Source organism: Notolabrus celidotus, chromosome 19 (assembly GCF_009762535.1).
Source record: "Notolabrus celidotus isolate fNotCel1 chromosome 19, fNotCel1.pri, whole genome shotgun sequence".
NCBI classification, from domain to species: domain Eukaryota; kingdom Metazoa; phylum Chordata; class Actinopteri; order Labriformes; family Labridae; genus Notolabrus; species Notolabrus celidotus.
The window spans coordinates 17,972,668-17,987,288 of NC_048290.1; the positions used below are offsets into that span (position 1 = coordinate 17,972,668).

At 40.1% G+C, this 14,621-nt stretch overlaps 1 protein-coding gene across 1 annotated transcript; it reads right to left on the bottom strand.

Annotated features, from left to right (window-relative positions):
* Positions 1-929: 929 nt before the first annotated feature.
* derl2 (derlin 2) lies at positions 930-8,888 on the bottom strand. The gene is made up of 7 exons (XM_034710479.1): positions 8,747-8,888; positions 6,491-6,556; positions 6,221-6,294; positions 5,950-6,043; positions 3,017-3,212; positions 2,837-2,927; positions 930-1,942 (listed from the first exon to the last, which is right to left on the bottom strand). Exons 1-7 carry the CDS (start codon positions 8,837-8,839, stop codon positions 1,837-1,839), a joined length of 720 nt encoding a protein of 239 aa, XP_034566370.1. The 5' UTR covers positions 8,840-8,888; the 3' UTR covers positions 930-1,836.
* Positions 8,889-14,621: the final 5,733 nt, after the last annotated feature.

Consider the following 14,621-nt stretch of genomic DNA (forward strand, 5'->3'; position numbering starts at 1 on the left):
CGGCACCTACTACGTCCTCCAATTGGTTATGAGTCCGGCACTACCATGATTACGCACGCCGATCTGCGTGGGGGGGATAAGAGGAAATCTGGTTGGGAGCAAGCACCAACCTCCGGTATAAAAATATGTGTCCAATGCAGAAGTGCTAAAAACTGCAGTTCATCGATGATCAGCTTGAGGCTGGCTCCAGAAGTACCGTAAACCACATACACACCAATTAAAAGAAGCCGATCTTTACAGCAGAAATAAACATGTTTACAGCCTGGTACAAAAGACAAGTGTAGTCTGGATAGATCATTTCTCGATCGGCTCACACTGTACAGGGGATGAATCTTTTTCTAACGCGGTAATTTCAAAGATATTGAGATTAGGAGTCTTCCAATGAGAGGCACAGCTGACTTGATTGACAGGCGGGAACACTGTAGCTGTTGGCTAGGAGGCTCAAAGCCCCCCTCTTTACCTCACAATCACTCAACAGCAGCAATATGGCTGCCGCAGACGATTGGCCTCAAAACAGCGCTTCGGATGGGTGACGTCACGGATACTACGTCCATATTCTATACAGTCTAAGGTTGGGAGGGATAGTGTTGACATTCAAAGTCCCTCTCTGAACAGATGTTTACTCCGTGACTACCCACAGCAGCTTTAATCAATAATAATCTCCTTATAACGAGTCAATAACAAAGTAATGTTATTTTCTGAAGAATAAGGAGCAAATGTCCCTTCTATAAACATATTGTACTAAGTTCAATAAAAAGAAAACAAAAGCAAAAACCTCGTATAATAATAATACTTCTGAAAAACAGCGTTATTATTGATCATGACTTTACCTGTATTTATATCTGATACAGTAAAATCCAACTCCATTGGTTTAGGTGTTTACTTAAGGTTAATAAAATGTTTTAAATAAAACAGAATAACACATCAGCTGTAATTCAAAGATTATTTTGACTTCATCACAGCCGGACAACATTAACACATTATTAGAAACAACAAATTAAGGCTGATGAGGATTTGTTTCCCAGCGTAAGCAAAAAATCCACATAGCTGCTTATCCCCGTTTTCAAATTCAGTCTCCAAAAAAAACAAAAGCATGGGCAAGCGAGCGGTAACATCTCCCTCCAGATGTGCTGCTGAATCAGAAACCAGGATCATATGGCAACTTAAAAATGAGAAAAGTGCTTGAGTGTGTCAAATCTATGAAATAAAACAAACATCATGAGGCTGTTTGTGTCAATGAAATTAAAAAAAAAAAAGAGTACAGATGTGAAAATGAAATCAAACCTACAAACAAACATCACAATCTCTATATTTAGGCTACAGTGAACTCGATCCTTCATGTTTCTATAAATCAAGTCGTCTTATCTTTGGTTTAATGCAGTCCTACGTCACTTCAAAGAGGAATCACAGCACTATTTGCCACACACACATTTATTTTTTTTAAAAAGTGAAATGAAAAAGAAAAAGCACTTTCCATCTGAATCATTCTGAATAATTTACTCCTGTCGTTCTTTCCTTTTTCACGTGACAGCTGTTTTTTTATCAATAACTTTTTTTTCCTTAAATCTGAGATGAAGTCACACATCCCCACCGTCTACAGCTCCACCCTAAAAGTTTCTCTCATAAAGTCTCAGAGCGACAATCCAGCGTGAAGAAGAGCATCCGAGGATGATTGAAGCCCGAATAAAAAGATGACAGGCGGTCCTCTCCAGACCGGTTCTGGGTATTTGGCGTTCTCCATCCAGAATTAAACAAACACGTCAAAAACAGAGACTAAGTTTGTCCCCTTCATCACACAGAGGGAGTGTCCATGGAAGTGTTCGATGAGGGGTTCACTTAGCCTCCGAGGCGCTGGCCCTCTCCCCAGGCGAACCCTCCAGGACGCTCCTCGGGGAGGGGGTTGTAGTTTGCATCTTCCTCCGGGGTGTCAAAGAGCATCTTTCTGCAGGAGACACAAAAAAAAGGATGGATGAGGAATTTTGGTGATAGGATTTTGCAATACAGCGTCACAATTTCTCAATTGAAAAACAAAGCTGCAAAAAGATATTTCAATATGTAAAAAGTAGCTCCCAGGTGGATTCCCCATGTCATATTTGACCTTCCTGTACATGCAAAACACAAGGAAACTGTTCACTTCTCTCTGGGCTTTCAAACTGTAGGATTTTAAACACATTAGATGCCTAAAAGTAGTATGGGAGGTAGAGCCTTCAGTTATCAGACACCTCTCCTTTGGAATCCTCTACCAGTCAGGGTCCGGGAGGCAGACACCCTCTCTACTTTTAAGAGTAGGCTTCAAACTTTCCTTTTTAAATAAAGCTTATAGTTAGAGCTGGATCAGGCTTGGACCAGCTCTTAGTTATGCTGCTGTAGGCTTAGACTGACACACTGGGATCCTGTCTTTCCCTCTCTCTCTGCCTGTCTCTTACTTTAACTCTTCCTGTCCCGTTAAAGTTACTAACCATAGACCTTTCTGGAGTCCCTGAGCTCCCTTGTCTCGTAGGTTCCTCTAGATCTCTGCTGCTGTGGATGTGCCAGACTCCAGCTGCTACAACTACTACTATCCATCTCTCCACTATCATCCCTCTCTCCAACATGGTCTCAGCAGATGTGTGTCTAACATGAGTCTGGTCCTGCTGGAGGTTTCTGCCAAAGTGCTCTGCTTATGGTGGATTAAGATGAGATTAGACTGAGTCCTGTCTGTAAGATGGGACTGGATCTTATCCTGTCTTGATGTTGGGTCTTTGTTAATAATAGAACATAGAGTACGGTCTAGACCTGGTCTGTTTGGAAAGAGTCTGAGGAGAACATTTGTTGGATGTTGCAGGTTTGGACTCACATGATCGACGGGGTCTTCAGCCACCTTCCTCCTCCCGGCTGGTTTGGAAAAACGTCCTCCAGAAAGAAGTACACGTGACCGACAGCGATACCTGAACACAGGTGAGACACACGTTAATGAAAGCGTTTTTCACACACTCATCATACACACACTGAGTGAAGACTGCAGGTGACGGTGTACCTAAAAGATCCACGATGATGGAGTTACCCAGCAGGAGAGAGAACCCCATCAGCACCCAGGGCAGGAAGGGAGCCTGGAAGTTCAGCAGGCCGAAGAAGTTCATGCGCACATTCGGGTTTCTTCGACTCCACACGTAGACCAGCATGATGGTGAAGGCCTGACCCAGGAACACCAGACTCACAAACGTGCCGAATATCTAAAAACATGTTAAAGAATGCAGCGAGGGAGAGAACTGCACAGATTATCAACACAGATGGAACCGAGTTTATCAGGAGGAGAGGTGGAACAAAACATGCTGCTGTCAGTAACTTCACTATGATTCCCGGAGCATCTTTAAGGTTCAGTGTCTCGCCCAAAGACACTTCAACATGTGGCTGCAGGAGCTTGATTGGAGCACGGACCTTCAGACTGAGACGACCGACTCTTCTCCTGACAGACAGACGCTCCATTTGCATTGAGAAGTATCATGCACAGGACCAGGTTTGCAAGTATTGCACACAAAATGTTAAATTTGCACAAGCCTGATACTTATGATGCAGAAACATCCTGCACATATTTACAATCATTTTTCATGACGACTCTGTATGACACACGGCGAATGTTTGCGTGGTCAAAGATGGATCAGTTTCCTGATGGTCCGGTTTGGTTTTGCTCGTCATAAAAAGTCATCAGAAGTAATTTCAATCGGTTTTAGCTGAACACATACTAATAAATCATTCCCAAGATTGAAAGATCTGCCCACGTAAATACTATAGAGATGGATTTTCATATGTTTAAATTCATTCATATGTTTCATGTTTGAAAAGACTCACAATAAACCCTGCACAAAGACAGTCCAGTACAGACTCATTATCTGTGAGATGCATGAATCTATCGGTTGAAAATCAGTGTCAGGATCTTTTTTCCTGTTCACCTCCATGCACCGGTATGTTTATCTGTATCTCATTCAGAGAGGAGGGTTCTTATTGGTCAGAAGAAGTCACCTGATGGACGAGCTCAGATCTGTTTCCATGGTCCAACAGGAAGGAAAATACGGGCAGCGTGGGAATGTGGGAACGTTACACCATCTCTGAGGCAGATCAGAGACGTGAAGTCTGTGAGACGTGATCCAGAGACCAACGATCACAAAGGAGTGATGCAAAAACATCCAGACCCTCACAGTCGATCATTTAGGTTGATATTTTCTGTCCTGCTTTTCACAATAAGAGCGTCTCTTTAATTCAACATGTTCTTCCTGCAAAACTCTAAGAGATGAGCTCCAGTATGAATCAGGGATGTAAACAATTCATAGAGTAATCAATTGTTTAAAACACCTATTTTATGTTTGATTTTCCATCCGGAAGAGGTAAACAACGCCTTGTCTCATTATATCCAGCTGTAAGGGAGGTGCTGGAAGTTTAAAGCAGGTTTCATAAAAGGGGTTAAGATGTTGTGCACAGCGGGGATGCACAAGAACCGCCACTAAGGACACAAATGTTGAGAACTTTAACAAGACGTCACCCCTATTTGGATACAAAACTCAGAGTTGAGGAAAGTCAACCCAGAGAGGTTTCACAGACCGGAAAAGCTGCACGATAGGATCTCTGTCCCTGAAACATCAGAGCCGTCTGAGAGCGTGCTTTCTGTCGCCCTGGCTTCTGTTCAGATCTCTTGTTGCAGCAAATCCACATCTAGAAGTTTGAGCCTTGCTTTATATGACTTCATGTCTGCGGAGATTACTTAACTGAGCCTGCTCCATCCATCCATCCATCCATTCCTCCATGTTCATCTGCTTATCAAAGATCTGGTCGTGGGGGCAGCAGTCTAAGTAAATCGACCCAGACATCCCTCACCCCTGCAGCTTTCCCAGACCAGATGGGATAAATAATCCCTCCAGCGAGCTCAGGGTCTACCCCGAGGCCTCCGTCCAGGACCATGCGCCTGGAATACCTCTAAAGGGAGACGTCCTGAAGGCATCCTTCTCAAAAGCCTGAACCACCTCAGCTGTCTCCTTTTGATGTGAAGGAGCAGCGTCTCTACTCCGAGCTCCTGACCCGGTCTCTAAGGCTGAACGCGGACACCATCAAAGGATGAGACTGCTCTGCATGTTGATATTCAGCCTATTAAACAACTTGTCCTTCTCTGTATGATCTGTAGCTGTACAATACTTAGGATTTTATACTTTATGTTGCTGTGGAAATATGATCTAGGGAGAAATCTACTTATTTCTTAACGAATGATTGATGATTGATTGTTTACATTTCCACAGATGGATCAGAGAGGATGTTTGAATTTGCATCCTGCATTTTCATCAGTATCTGTCTTTAAGAAGGGACGTCAGTGGAATATAAGTTCATGCACACTTCTTGTGTAACTCTGCAGCAGAGTGAGCGGAGTCATGTGACGATATCCATCACACTCATACAGAGAGGTGCGAGCAGGAAGAACAGCTGATGTGCTTCAGTAACAGACCTTTATGTGAAGTTACATACCTCCTCAAACAGGTGTAACACGTCCCTCTGTGTGTGACGGCAAAAAGCAATGGGCGGTTTTTAAAGTGAAACGCTGCATGGGGCTGACATCAGAATCTTTGGCGTTACTCAGTTTAATCGTGCAAACAGCAGAGGTGCTGATGCTCCGTGTTCTTCAGGTTTATGAGTCTGGGAACAAAAAGAAATCCAAAACGGCTTCTGTAAATCTGAATCCAGCTTGTGATGTACAGACCAACTGATGCTGACACCTCTATAGGATATAATGACGGAAGAGTCGAAGAGTAGAGGCAGTGAGATTCTTACTGACACACTAACGTCATCACAAATAAAGAAACCATGCTTGTTTTGAGTCTAAGGGGGACAATAAGAAATCCCACTGTCAGTAGTTAATGAGTTAGTGTTCTTTAAACTTTTGAACAGCTTCATTATGAGCGAGCTGAAGATGTTTGATGTGAAGGATACGGTCATCAGTAAACCACCAAACAGGAACATGAAGACAAAGTCAGCCGTCCGTCCTCTGAAGGATCCCTCCTCCAGCATACGACAGTATCTGTACCTGAAAGCAGCACGTTAAGGAAACCTGCAGACGTACATCAACATCACCTGACTTTAAAAAGACTCAAACATCACTGAAGGAACATTTACACGTGTCTCTTCCTCATTATCTCTGAAACAGAGAGAACGCAAATCTCCTCCACTCCAATGAAGCGAGACTCAGAACTGAGAAGGATACAAAAAAATCATATTGAACAGGAAGTTGAAGCCAACTGGACCGAAAAACAGGAAGTTGGTTATTAGTCTCCATACCTGCAGAGGGAGAGGGAGAGGGAGAGGGAGAGGGAGAGAGAGAGAGAGAGAGAGAGAGAGAGAGAGAGAGAGAGAGAGAGAGATGCACACTCAGGAGGTCACATGAGGTAAAAAATTAGGGAACTTCTACACTTTTATTCAGGACATTAAAAAAACTAAAGTCTGAGTAAACCACTCGATGGAGATTGTTGCTCACCTGGTAATTCCTTAGAATCAAATCTGGGTTGAAGTAAAGTTGAAATGGTGTGATGATCTCTAGTTGCTGTGAAAAAAACACAAAAATTAAACAGTTAATGACGGAAAATGATGACAGTGTGTTTGAAAAGTGACCCGAGGTGACCCTGATCTGGCAAACGAAGACCTGACCACAGCCGAGCTTCAACTTCCTCAAACACTCGCTCCTCTCTTCCGCGTCTTTGTGTTCATTTAACTGTTTTTAACTACAATGGTGGTTAATTTGAGTCTTCAGAGCAAAGGTCAAATCCTCTCCTCCTCCTAAAGATTCAGAGCGGACGATGACGCATTTATAACATCTTGATTTAACTTTCTAAATCGACCGTTCATCACTCAAACACCTGCAGCTCGATCTCAAAGCTGCTGCTCTCCTCCTGACTGTAAAGAAAGAAGGATCACATCACACCTGAGCGTCTCTCCCCATCTGCTTCAAGATCTATTAATATTTCTGCTGTTGGTTTCTAGAGCTCTACATGTCTTATCTCCACCTCACACAGCTGAACTTCTACATGTTCATCCTCCAGATCGAGGAACGACCTTCCTTTAGAGACGATAACTTTATCACACCTTCAGATCTGACTCTTTTATTATGAGGTTTTGTTTTTTTGTACCTTTGCACTTTGAGAAACCCTTTGATCAATGTGCTTTGTAAATAAAGCTGACCTGACCCTCACAAGTTTAATCTGCGTGTCCTCAAATGTGACTGAAAAGGTTTCACATCCCAGCCTTTTTCAGTTTCACACATGAACCAAACTTTTTAAAACTTTCCGTGACCACACAAAGCAGAAATTTACACCTCAACTTCATCAAGTGTTACTTCCTCCTGCTCCTTTTCGGACACGTAAATAGAATTCATATTAGTGATCAAACTGTTTTGTTTTGTTTTTTGTCTTTTGGTTTATAGTTGGTTGTTATTTATTTTTTTACATGTTAAAAATAAACAATTTAACATCAAATCAAATCAAAACCTAGTGATAAAATAACAATTCTACTGACTTGCAGACCTTTGTGAGAGATCTACAGGGTCAGTGAATGCTACATAAGCATACGTCTGTTTATTACACTAAAAAACACCTAAAATAATACTTTAATAAATGATTAAAACTTGCTTAGTAAAGGTTTAATGGTAACACAAATTCATTAGGACATCTAAAACACCAAAGTACAACTTTCTAACTTTTAAGTCTGAGTTCAAAATAAAAAACAGACCTACGTTTCCAGATGGTTTTTTTTTTAATTCTAGAATTTTCATCCATTATGAGACAAAAAAATGTAACACTGGTACTTTAAATGCAGCACAGTGAGAGGTAAGGTTTATCTGAATCCAATGATGTATGGTACTTAATCCTGAGAGCTTCAATAGGATAGAAAAACAAATAAATACAGGAGAGTCTGGCACCCCCAAAAAAAGTCTTTAAGGGTCTGACACCAACCCTCCATCAGCTGTTTTAGGCATTAAAATCTACAACATATAAACTACCAGACTTATTGCTCATGGTCTCATGTGTGTTTGTGGGTCATAAAGAGGCATCAGTGATAATTTCAGCCTGTTTCATCACCTGTCAAAAATTACTCACTGGAGCTTTAAATACGCACATGGACATTTATTACAGGAGTATTTATTAATTTATTATATGGCTTTATTTTTTATTTCATTAAAGCTGTTATATTCTGAAACATGCTGGAGTCAATCACAACATGAGACAGTTTTAAATTGTGGATTAAAATCATGAAAATAATATTAAAAAACAGCATTTTAAAAATGAATCAGGATCGTTATAACACAGACTGTTTACACTATTATAAATATTTAATTTAAACGATTATAACATTTAGTTTAATAAAATTTAAAGAACCCACAGAGATAATTAAACGAGCTTCAGGGAGGGGTTGTATTCACAGCTCATCGTTAACATCAGCAGCAGCTGCAGACACACTTACCTGCTCAGGTGTGATCTTCACGTCACTTAGCAGTAAGTAACCACTCTGGTTCAGTATTAAAAATCAAAACAACACTCCTGACAGTGTTAGCAGCTGTTTTAGTGTTTGAATTACTTTAATAAAGGAGCGAACATCCTGAACAACCAGATTCAGACACGTCTCCCTCTCTGCTACAGCTAACACCGAGCTAACATCAAAGTCCCGACGCTACCTGAGTGACGTGCACAGGTGTGGAGCTAACCCGAGCTAACACAGATGATGTGGGGTTAAATCTTACCACAGCAGCGGTGGTGAGGACACAGGCGGTGGTATAAGCCCTGGTAACAACAGGAATCTGTAGATACTCCTGTTGTATAGTCTGGTAAGCCATTTTGGACTGACTGAGAGCTTCCGGCACTTTCTTGACACGTCATCACAGACTGATGGTGCGTTCATGACCGTCGGAAAATAGGAGATTAATAACAACGTGGAAGAGGTATCCTTCAAATCATTGCATCAGATCTATCCTGCTAAAGAAGTGTTGAAATTACTTAATCTTGATTATTCCTTTCTATTTTATTATATAGAGAAGGGAATCAATATTTCATCCATTTGTCATGGTATCCATTCTACGAAGGAGGATTAGGGCCACGTTAAAAAGAAAGTAAATTTACCAGATTAATCTCATAGATTTAGGAGAATAAAGCCGTAAATTTAGGAGCATAAAGTAGTAAATTTACGAGATTAATCTCATCAATTAAGGAGAATAAAGTAGTATATTTAGGAGAAAAAAGCCGTAAATTTAGGAGAATAAAGTCGTAAATTTAGGAGAATAAAGTCGTACATTTAGGGGAGAAAAGTCGTAAATTTACGAGATTAATCTCATAGATTTAGGAGAATAATCTCATAAATTTAGGAGAAGAAAGTCATACATTTAGGAGAATAAAGTCATAATTTAGGAGAACAAAGTCGTAAATTTAGGATAATAAATTCGTAAATTTAGGAAAATAAAGCTTTAAATTTAGGAGAATAAATTCGTAAATTTAGGAAAATAAAGCTTTAAATTTAGGAGAATAAATTCGTAAATTTAGGAAAATAAAGCTTTAAATTTAGGAGAATAAATTCGTAAATTTAGGAAAATAAATTCGTAAATTTGGGAGAATAAATTCGTAAATTTAGGAAGAATAAAGGCGTAAATTCAGGAGAATAAAGTCGCACATTTAGGAGAATAAAGTCGTAAATTTACGAGATTAATCTCATAGATTTAGGAGAATATTCTCATAAATTTAGGAGAATAAATTCATAAATTTAGGAGAATAAATCCGTAAATTTAGGAAAATAAAGCTTTAAATTTAGGAGAATAAATTCGTAAATTTAGGAAAATAAAGCTTTAAATTTAGGAGAATAAAATCGTAAATTTAGGAAAATAAAGCTTTAAATTTGAGAGGCACCCTACTGCAGGCAAGATGGCGCCGCCACAACATCCACACCGGAAGTCCATACCGGAAGTCCATACCGGAAGTGATTCTTTAACCCCCTCTCTACCCAATGCCGGATGCTTCGAACTGGAAGTTTCTTCTTCGTGTAGCGTATTGATTGCATTAGTCTGTCGCTGCTAAATCAATTAGCAGAAAGCTAATTGTGATAGAGAGAGTGAGTGAGAGAGATTCCGCTGTGTATGAAGAACAGAATAATGTAGAGTGTTAGTGTGTGTGGGGGGAGGGGATGAGAAGGAAAAGACTGTAAGTAAGAGGGAAAATACACTCAAGCTGTACACAGAGATCTATATTCACCACAAAAACAACAGAGGCTCCCCAGAAATGTGTACTGTACATCTATCATCAGTGGCTGACAGTGGTGCCTCAAGTTGAAATATTTTAGTCCTAATATTCTATGTTGATTTGGAGTTTGTAATAGTAAAAGTGCATTGTTCTTTTTCAAGTACAACATTATCAATACAAAAGGGTTAAGACATCATACATATAACATTAAAAGAACATAAAATAAAGTATAATTCTACATTTCAAGTAGGGGTTGGATGGAAAGAAACAGTAGCTATGTATACATTTGCAGTTTTTCTAGTCATTCTAATTGAAGGTTCCAACTTCAATGTTTTCATGGACGCCAAATAAAGTGATCTTGTTAAGACATTGGTGTACATGCATCAAGCATTCAATCTGAATAAAACTGTTTGACAAGCTCAGAGTGTTTACGCCCATCTAATGTCTCAAAATAGAAGGAGAAACCATTCCCTCCGTTTGTTCTTGTGGTTAATGAACACCCCTGTCACTGTGTCATTGTAACGTGTTACAAATTATGTTAAAAAAGAAACAGTCACCACACACCTCTACATTTTCCTCCTCCACTCGCCCCTGCACCATAGATAACATTCTGCTCTTCTCTCGTGACTGTGGATCTACTCTGGATCTGTATTTAATTCATTCATTAATCGATACATGTGATCACATAGGCAGACAGCATGCAAGGTAATTTGGAACAAACACTACAGCAAACTGTACTGAGGTACAGTCAGGCTAACACAACATAAAATAACATATGACCCAGACAAAACAAGAGAGGCATATGCAGATGTCATCACGGCAGCATCATAATCAGCTTTAAGTATTTCAACACACACTCGGAACAAAAGGCTGTGCATGGCTGAGACGTTAACACTATAACTTAGTGATTCGTGCAGGCTTCTAAGTAACTTGAATTCTCAACAGCCTATACACTTTTGGAGTCAATCAACTAGTCAATAATACTGATACGATTAAAATGTAAGTGCAAAAAAGTTCATAGAATTACGCGTAAACCTACGTGTTTTTGAAGGCTTTTATTTTGCGTTCACGTTCCTGTTTTTTGAAGGCTTTTATTTCTGTAACTTCTGGTATGGACTTCCGGTGTGGGTGTTATTGCAACGTTTTTAGCTTTGTAACTTCCGGTATGGACTTCCGGTATGGACTTCCGGTGTGGATGTTGTGGCGGCGCCATCTTGCCTGCAGTAGGGTACCCTTGTTAAATTTAGGAGAATAAAATCGTAAATTCACGAGATCAAGCTCTTAAATTTGGGGGAATAAATTCTTAAAATTAGGAGAACAAAGTCGTTAATTTGGGATAATTTATTTGAAATTTAAAGGTGAAAAAAAATAAAGTAATTCAAAGCTTTTAAACTTGGTGAAAAATCATGGAGTGGCAGATCGTTTTATTAATGTATGTCTCCTGCATTCTTTCTAATGACCAGCAGGGGGTGGGTCGTCATTAGGAAGCTGATTTGTTCCCTCAGTAACCACTAATGAGTTTATGGTCTCAATCTCTAGTTTCTTCTTCAACACAGCATGATGTTCATGTAGTGAATGATGGACCATTTAGAGTCACAGAGAGCACGCTTCTATTTATTCTACTACTTTTATAATTCTTAACACATGTATCTCTGCTTCTGTCTTTATCTCTCTATTGCTTTAATCTCTGCTTTGATGACATTCTATTCTATTGATGATGATTCTATTTCTTTGATCACATTCTATTGCTCTGATAACATTCCAAACATTTCCATACAAGGTTTATGGTCTCAATCTCTAGTTCTTTATTATTATTTTATTAATTCATTTAATATTATTAATTTAATTTTCCTTACGAGGAAGGGATTTCATAGATAAATAGAAAGAAAAAAAAAACACCAGCGGCACAGAAAATCTCTGAACTTCTGAGTAATGAGGTCCAAATATTCACAGATGGATGTAAGAAAAACTACAGGTTTAAGGCCAGATTCCTTTAGTGAATGTGTATCATTGAAGCCTCTCACGTCTTAAAATGTCCCTTTTTATATAAATCTCAATTAGCAACGAGTGACTTTATAAATCATGGAGTCGAGCACGCCAATTTCATGATTCTATAACTGTCTGTCTGTCTCTGCATGACACAGAAACTTTCTACAACTTCAACAAACCAGAGATGATTTTAATTTGACCACAGCACATGAGAAAACAAACGCTGCCTCCTGCTGGTCTGATGCTGTATTACATCAAGCCTTCTGCAAAGCATCTGAAAGTCATTTAAGATTTGAGCTGCAGACAGCAGAGCTGGTACAATCCTGTTTTATTATCTTGGAAATATCTCAACAATGTGATCTATTTTAACTCTTAAAGACACAGAGGTGATTTCAATGCTTTATTTCAACACAACTTGGAGTCTTATTGCCAACCTGAATCAGAATTCACCTGATGTTACTCTCCATGGCCTCTCTCCCTGCTATATTTCAGATCTGAAGGACCGTATCCGTAGACCATAGACTGTATAAAATAGACATGTAGGCGTAGACACGTACTTTGACATCCTCTGGTAGGAGTCTTCTGTGTTTTAAAGGCCAGAGAAGGTGACAGGTGTACAGCTTATTACACGAGGAGCTCAATGTTGTGTGATGCATGTTTAAATATTTCTCTAAATCTACAGCAGGCCTGTTTTTGTTGCTGTCAGTCTCTGAGAGTCCAAAGCCATGAGGATCATTAACTGTGACATTTCTGCACATAAAGAAACAGAGTTCAGTTTCTGATTTGTATTTGTGTCCAGTTTCGATCTGATGGATGAAAACACCTTAAAGTTCACGCTGGGACTCATTACCTGACTCTAGTACACAAAGTACAGAGTGACTGTTTGCCTTTGTTTAAAACACTCAGAGAGAGGGAAAAACAAACACGTAAACACACCATAAATCATCACTGTGACTTCAGGAAACCTCCCCGTCATCAGAGTTCTCCTCTGAAAAATGTCAGAGCAGCAGATGTGTGAGAATCAGCCTCACGCTGCAGGATCTTTGATTTAATTTAAAACCAGAGGTTTATTTTGCAATGTCATCTAAACAGAGAAGGGTGTGGCTGCACAGAGCTCAGAGCCACAGTTTGAGCCCTGAGTTCATCCTCACAGGAGATCCTCTGAGGTTACACTCCTTCAAACCGGCAGCAGCTATTAAGATCTCTGATCTGATGAAGATCTACCTCTGAACTCATTCTGTAATAACCTGCAGACTGGATGAGAGGAGCTTTATGAAAACAGGACACTGTATTGTGGAGTGAAGCGCCTGTGAGACTGAGCTCAGGGTGAAATATAACCTCTGCTCTATAATTGTTGAGCAGCAGCTGCCTCAAGTCAGCTGGTGTTAGCACAGATCTGTGAGGACACCACGACTTCCTCACAGCTTCAAAATAAACCAAGATAGAGGAAAGGCAGAGGACCTGAGAATAACAGAGACATGAAACATCCTAATCCTCCTTTATGACATTGATTCAAAGACAGCTGTGTTTGTTTTGATAATTTTCTGTCTCTTTTTCTTCACTTCTTTCTTGTTCTGGTCTTTTTCTTCTCCTTTCAGACCGTAATACCAATACCGGCTCTCTTACTGATATTCCGGCTGTGTAAGATGCTTGATTCTGATTGGTCAAAACCCCTTGACGAAGGTTATTAACTTTCATATTAGATCCTGTCCATCAATATGACCAAGGAGCGGAGCAGGTGAGAGAAACTTTAGGTTAGCGATCTCTCCAAAGAAACTTAAACCATGAGCGGTGGTGATGATAGCAGCAGGGTTCAAAGTTGTGATGTGTTTATTTTTAAAGGTGTGTGAACCGCAGAGCTCAGAGAAGTAGGAGAGCTGAATGAGGACAGTTTCATATTAAATCCACCGCAACAGGCAGATAAGAATCCATCACCAAGGTGTGGCAGATCATCTTTAATCAACGTGTTTGTATCTTAAGTTAGTAGCCAGGTAATAAGCGGGATGTATGGTTAGCAGTAAGTTATGGGAAATAGAATCCAGACAGGGTGAGAAAAGACCAAGACGCTAAGGCTCCTACCATCCCCCAAACTGGAGATCACTTTTAGGATTTGGCTGTATTGAAATTGGAGATATACCTTTGAGGTAATTTCTGTCATTACACGTCTCAAAATGCATCCTCCATCTCAGCATCAGAGCGCAGAGGATAAGTGAGCTGATGTTGTGATTTGATCAGATCAGGAGTGGCCTCAGTGGAGTTTGGGTTCCTCTATTTAGCAGTCCGTGGTGTGAACATTTGAAAGCTGCTGTCACTCTGTACCAATGATTTTCCCCGCTGACGTCACAGACCTTTGAAACAGTCAGATCCATGAACCACACTGTGAGACATCCTGTTCAGACTCCA

Coding starts and splice junctions, on each gene's coding strand:
- derl2 (XM_034710479.1), bottom strand. CDS start 8,839: ATGGCTTACCAGACTATACAACAGGAGTATCTACAGATTCCTGTTGTT. Junction 2,928..3,016: donor CATCATCGTGGATCTTTTAG/GTACACCGTCAC, acceptor ACCTGTGTTCAG/GTATCGCTGTCGGTCACGTG. Junction 1,943..2,836: donor CTGAAGACCCCGTCGATCAT/GTGAGTCCAAAC, acceptor TGTCTCCTGCAG/AAAGATGCTCTTTGACACCC.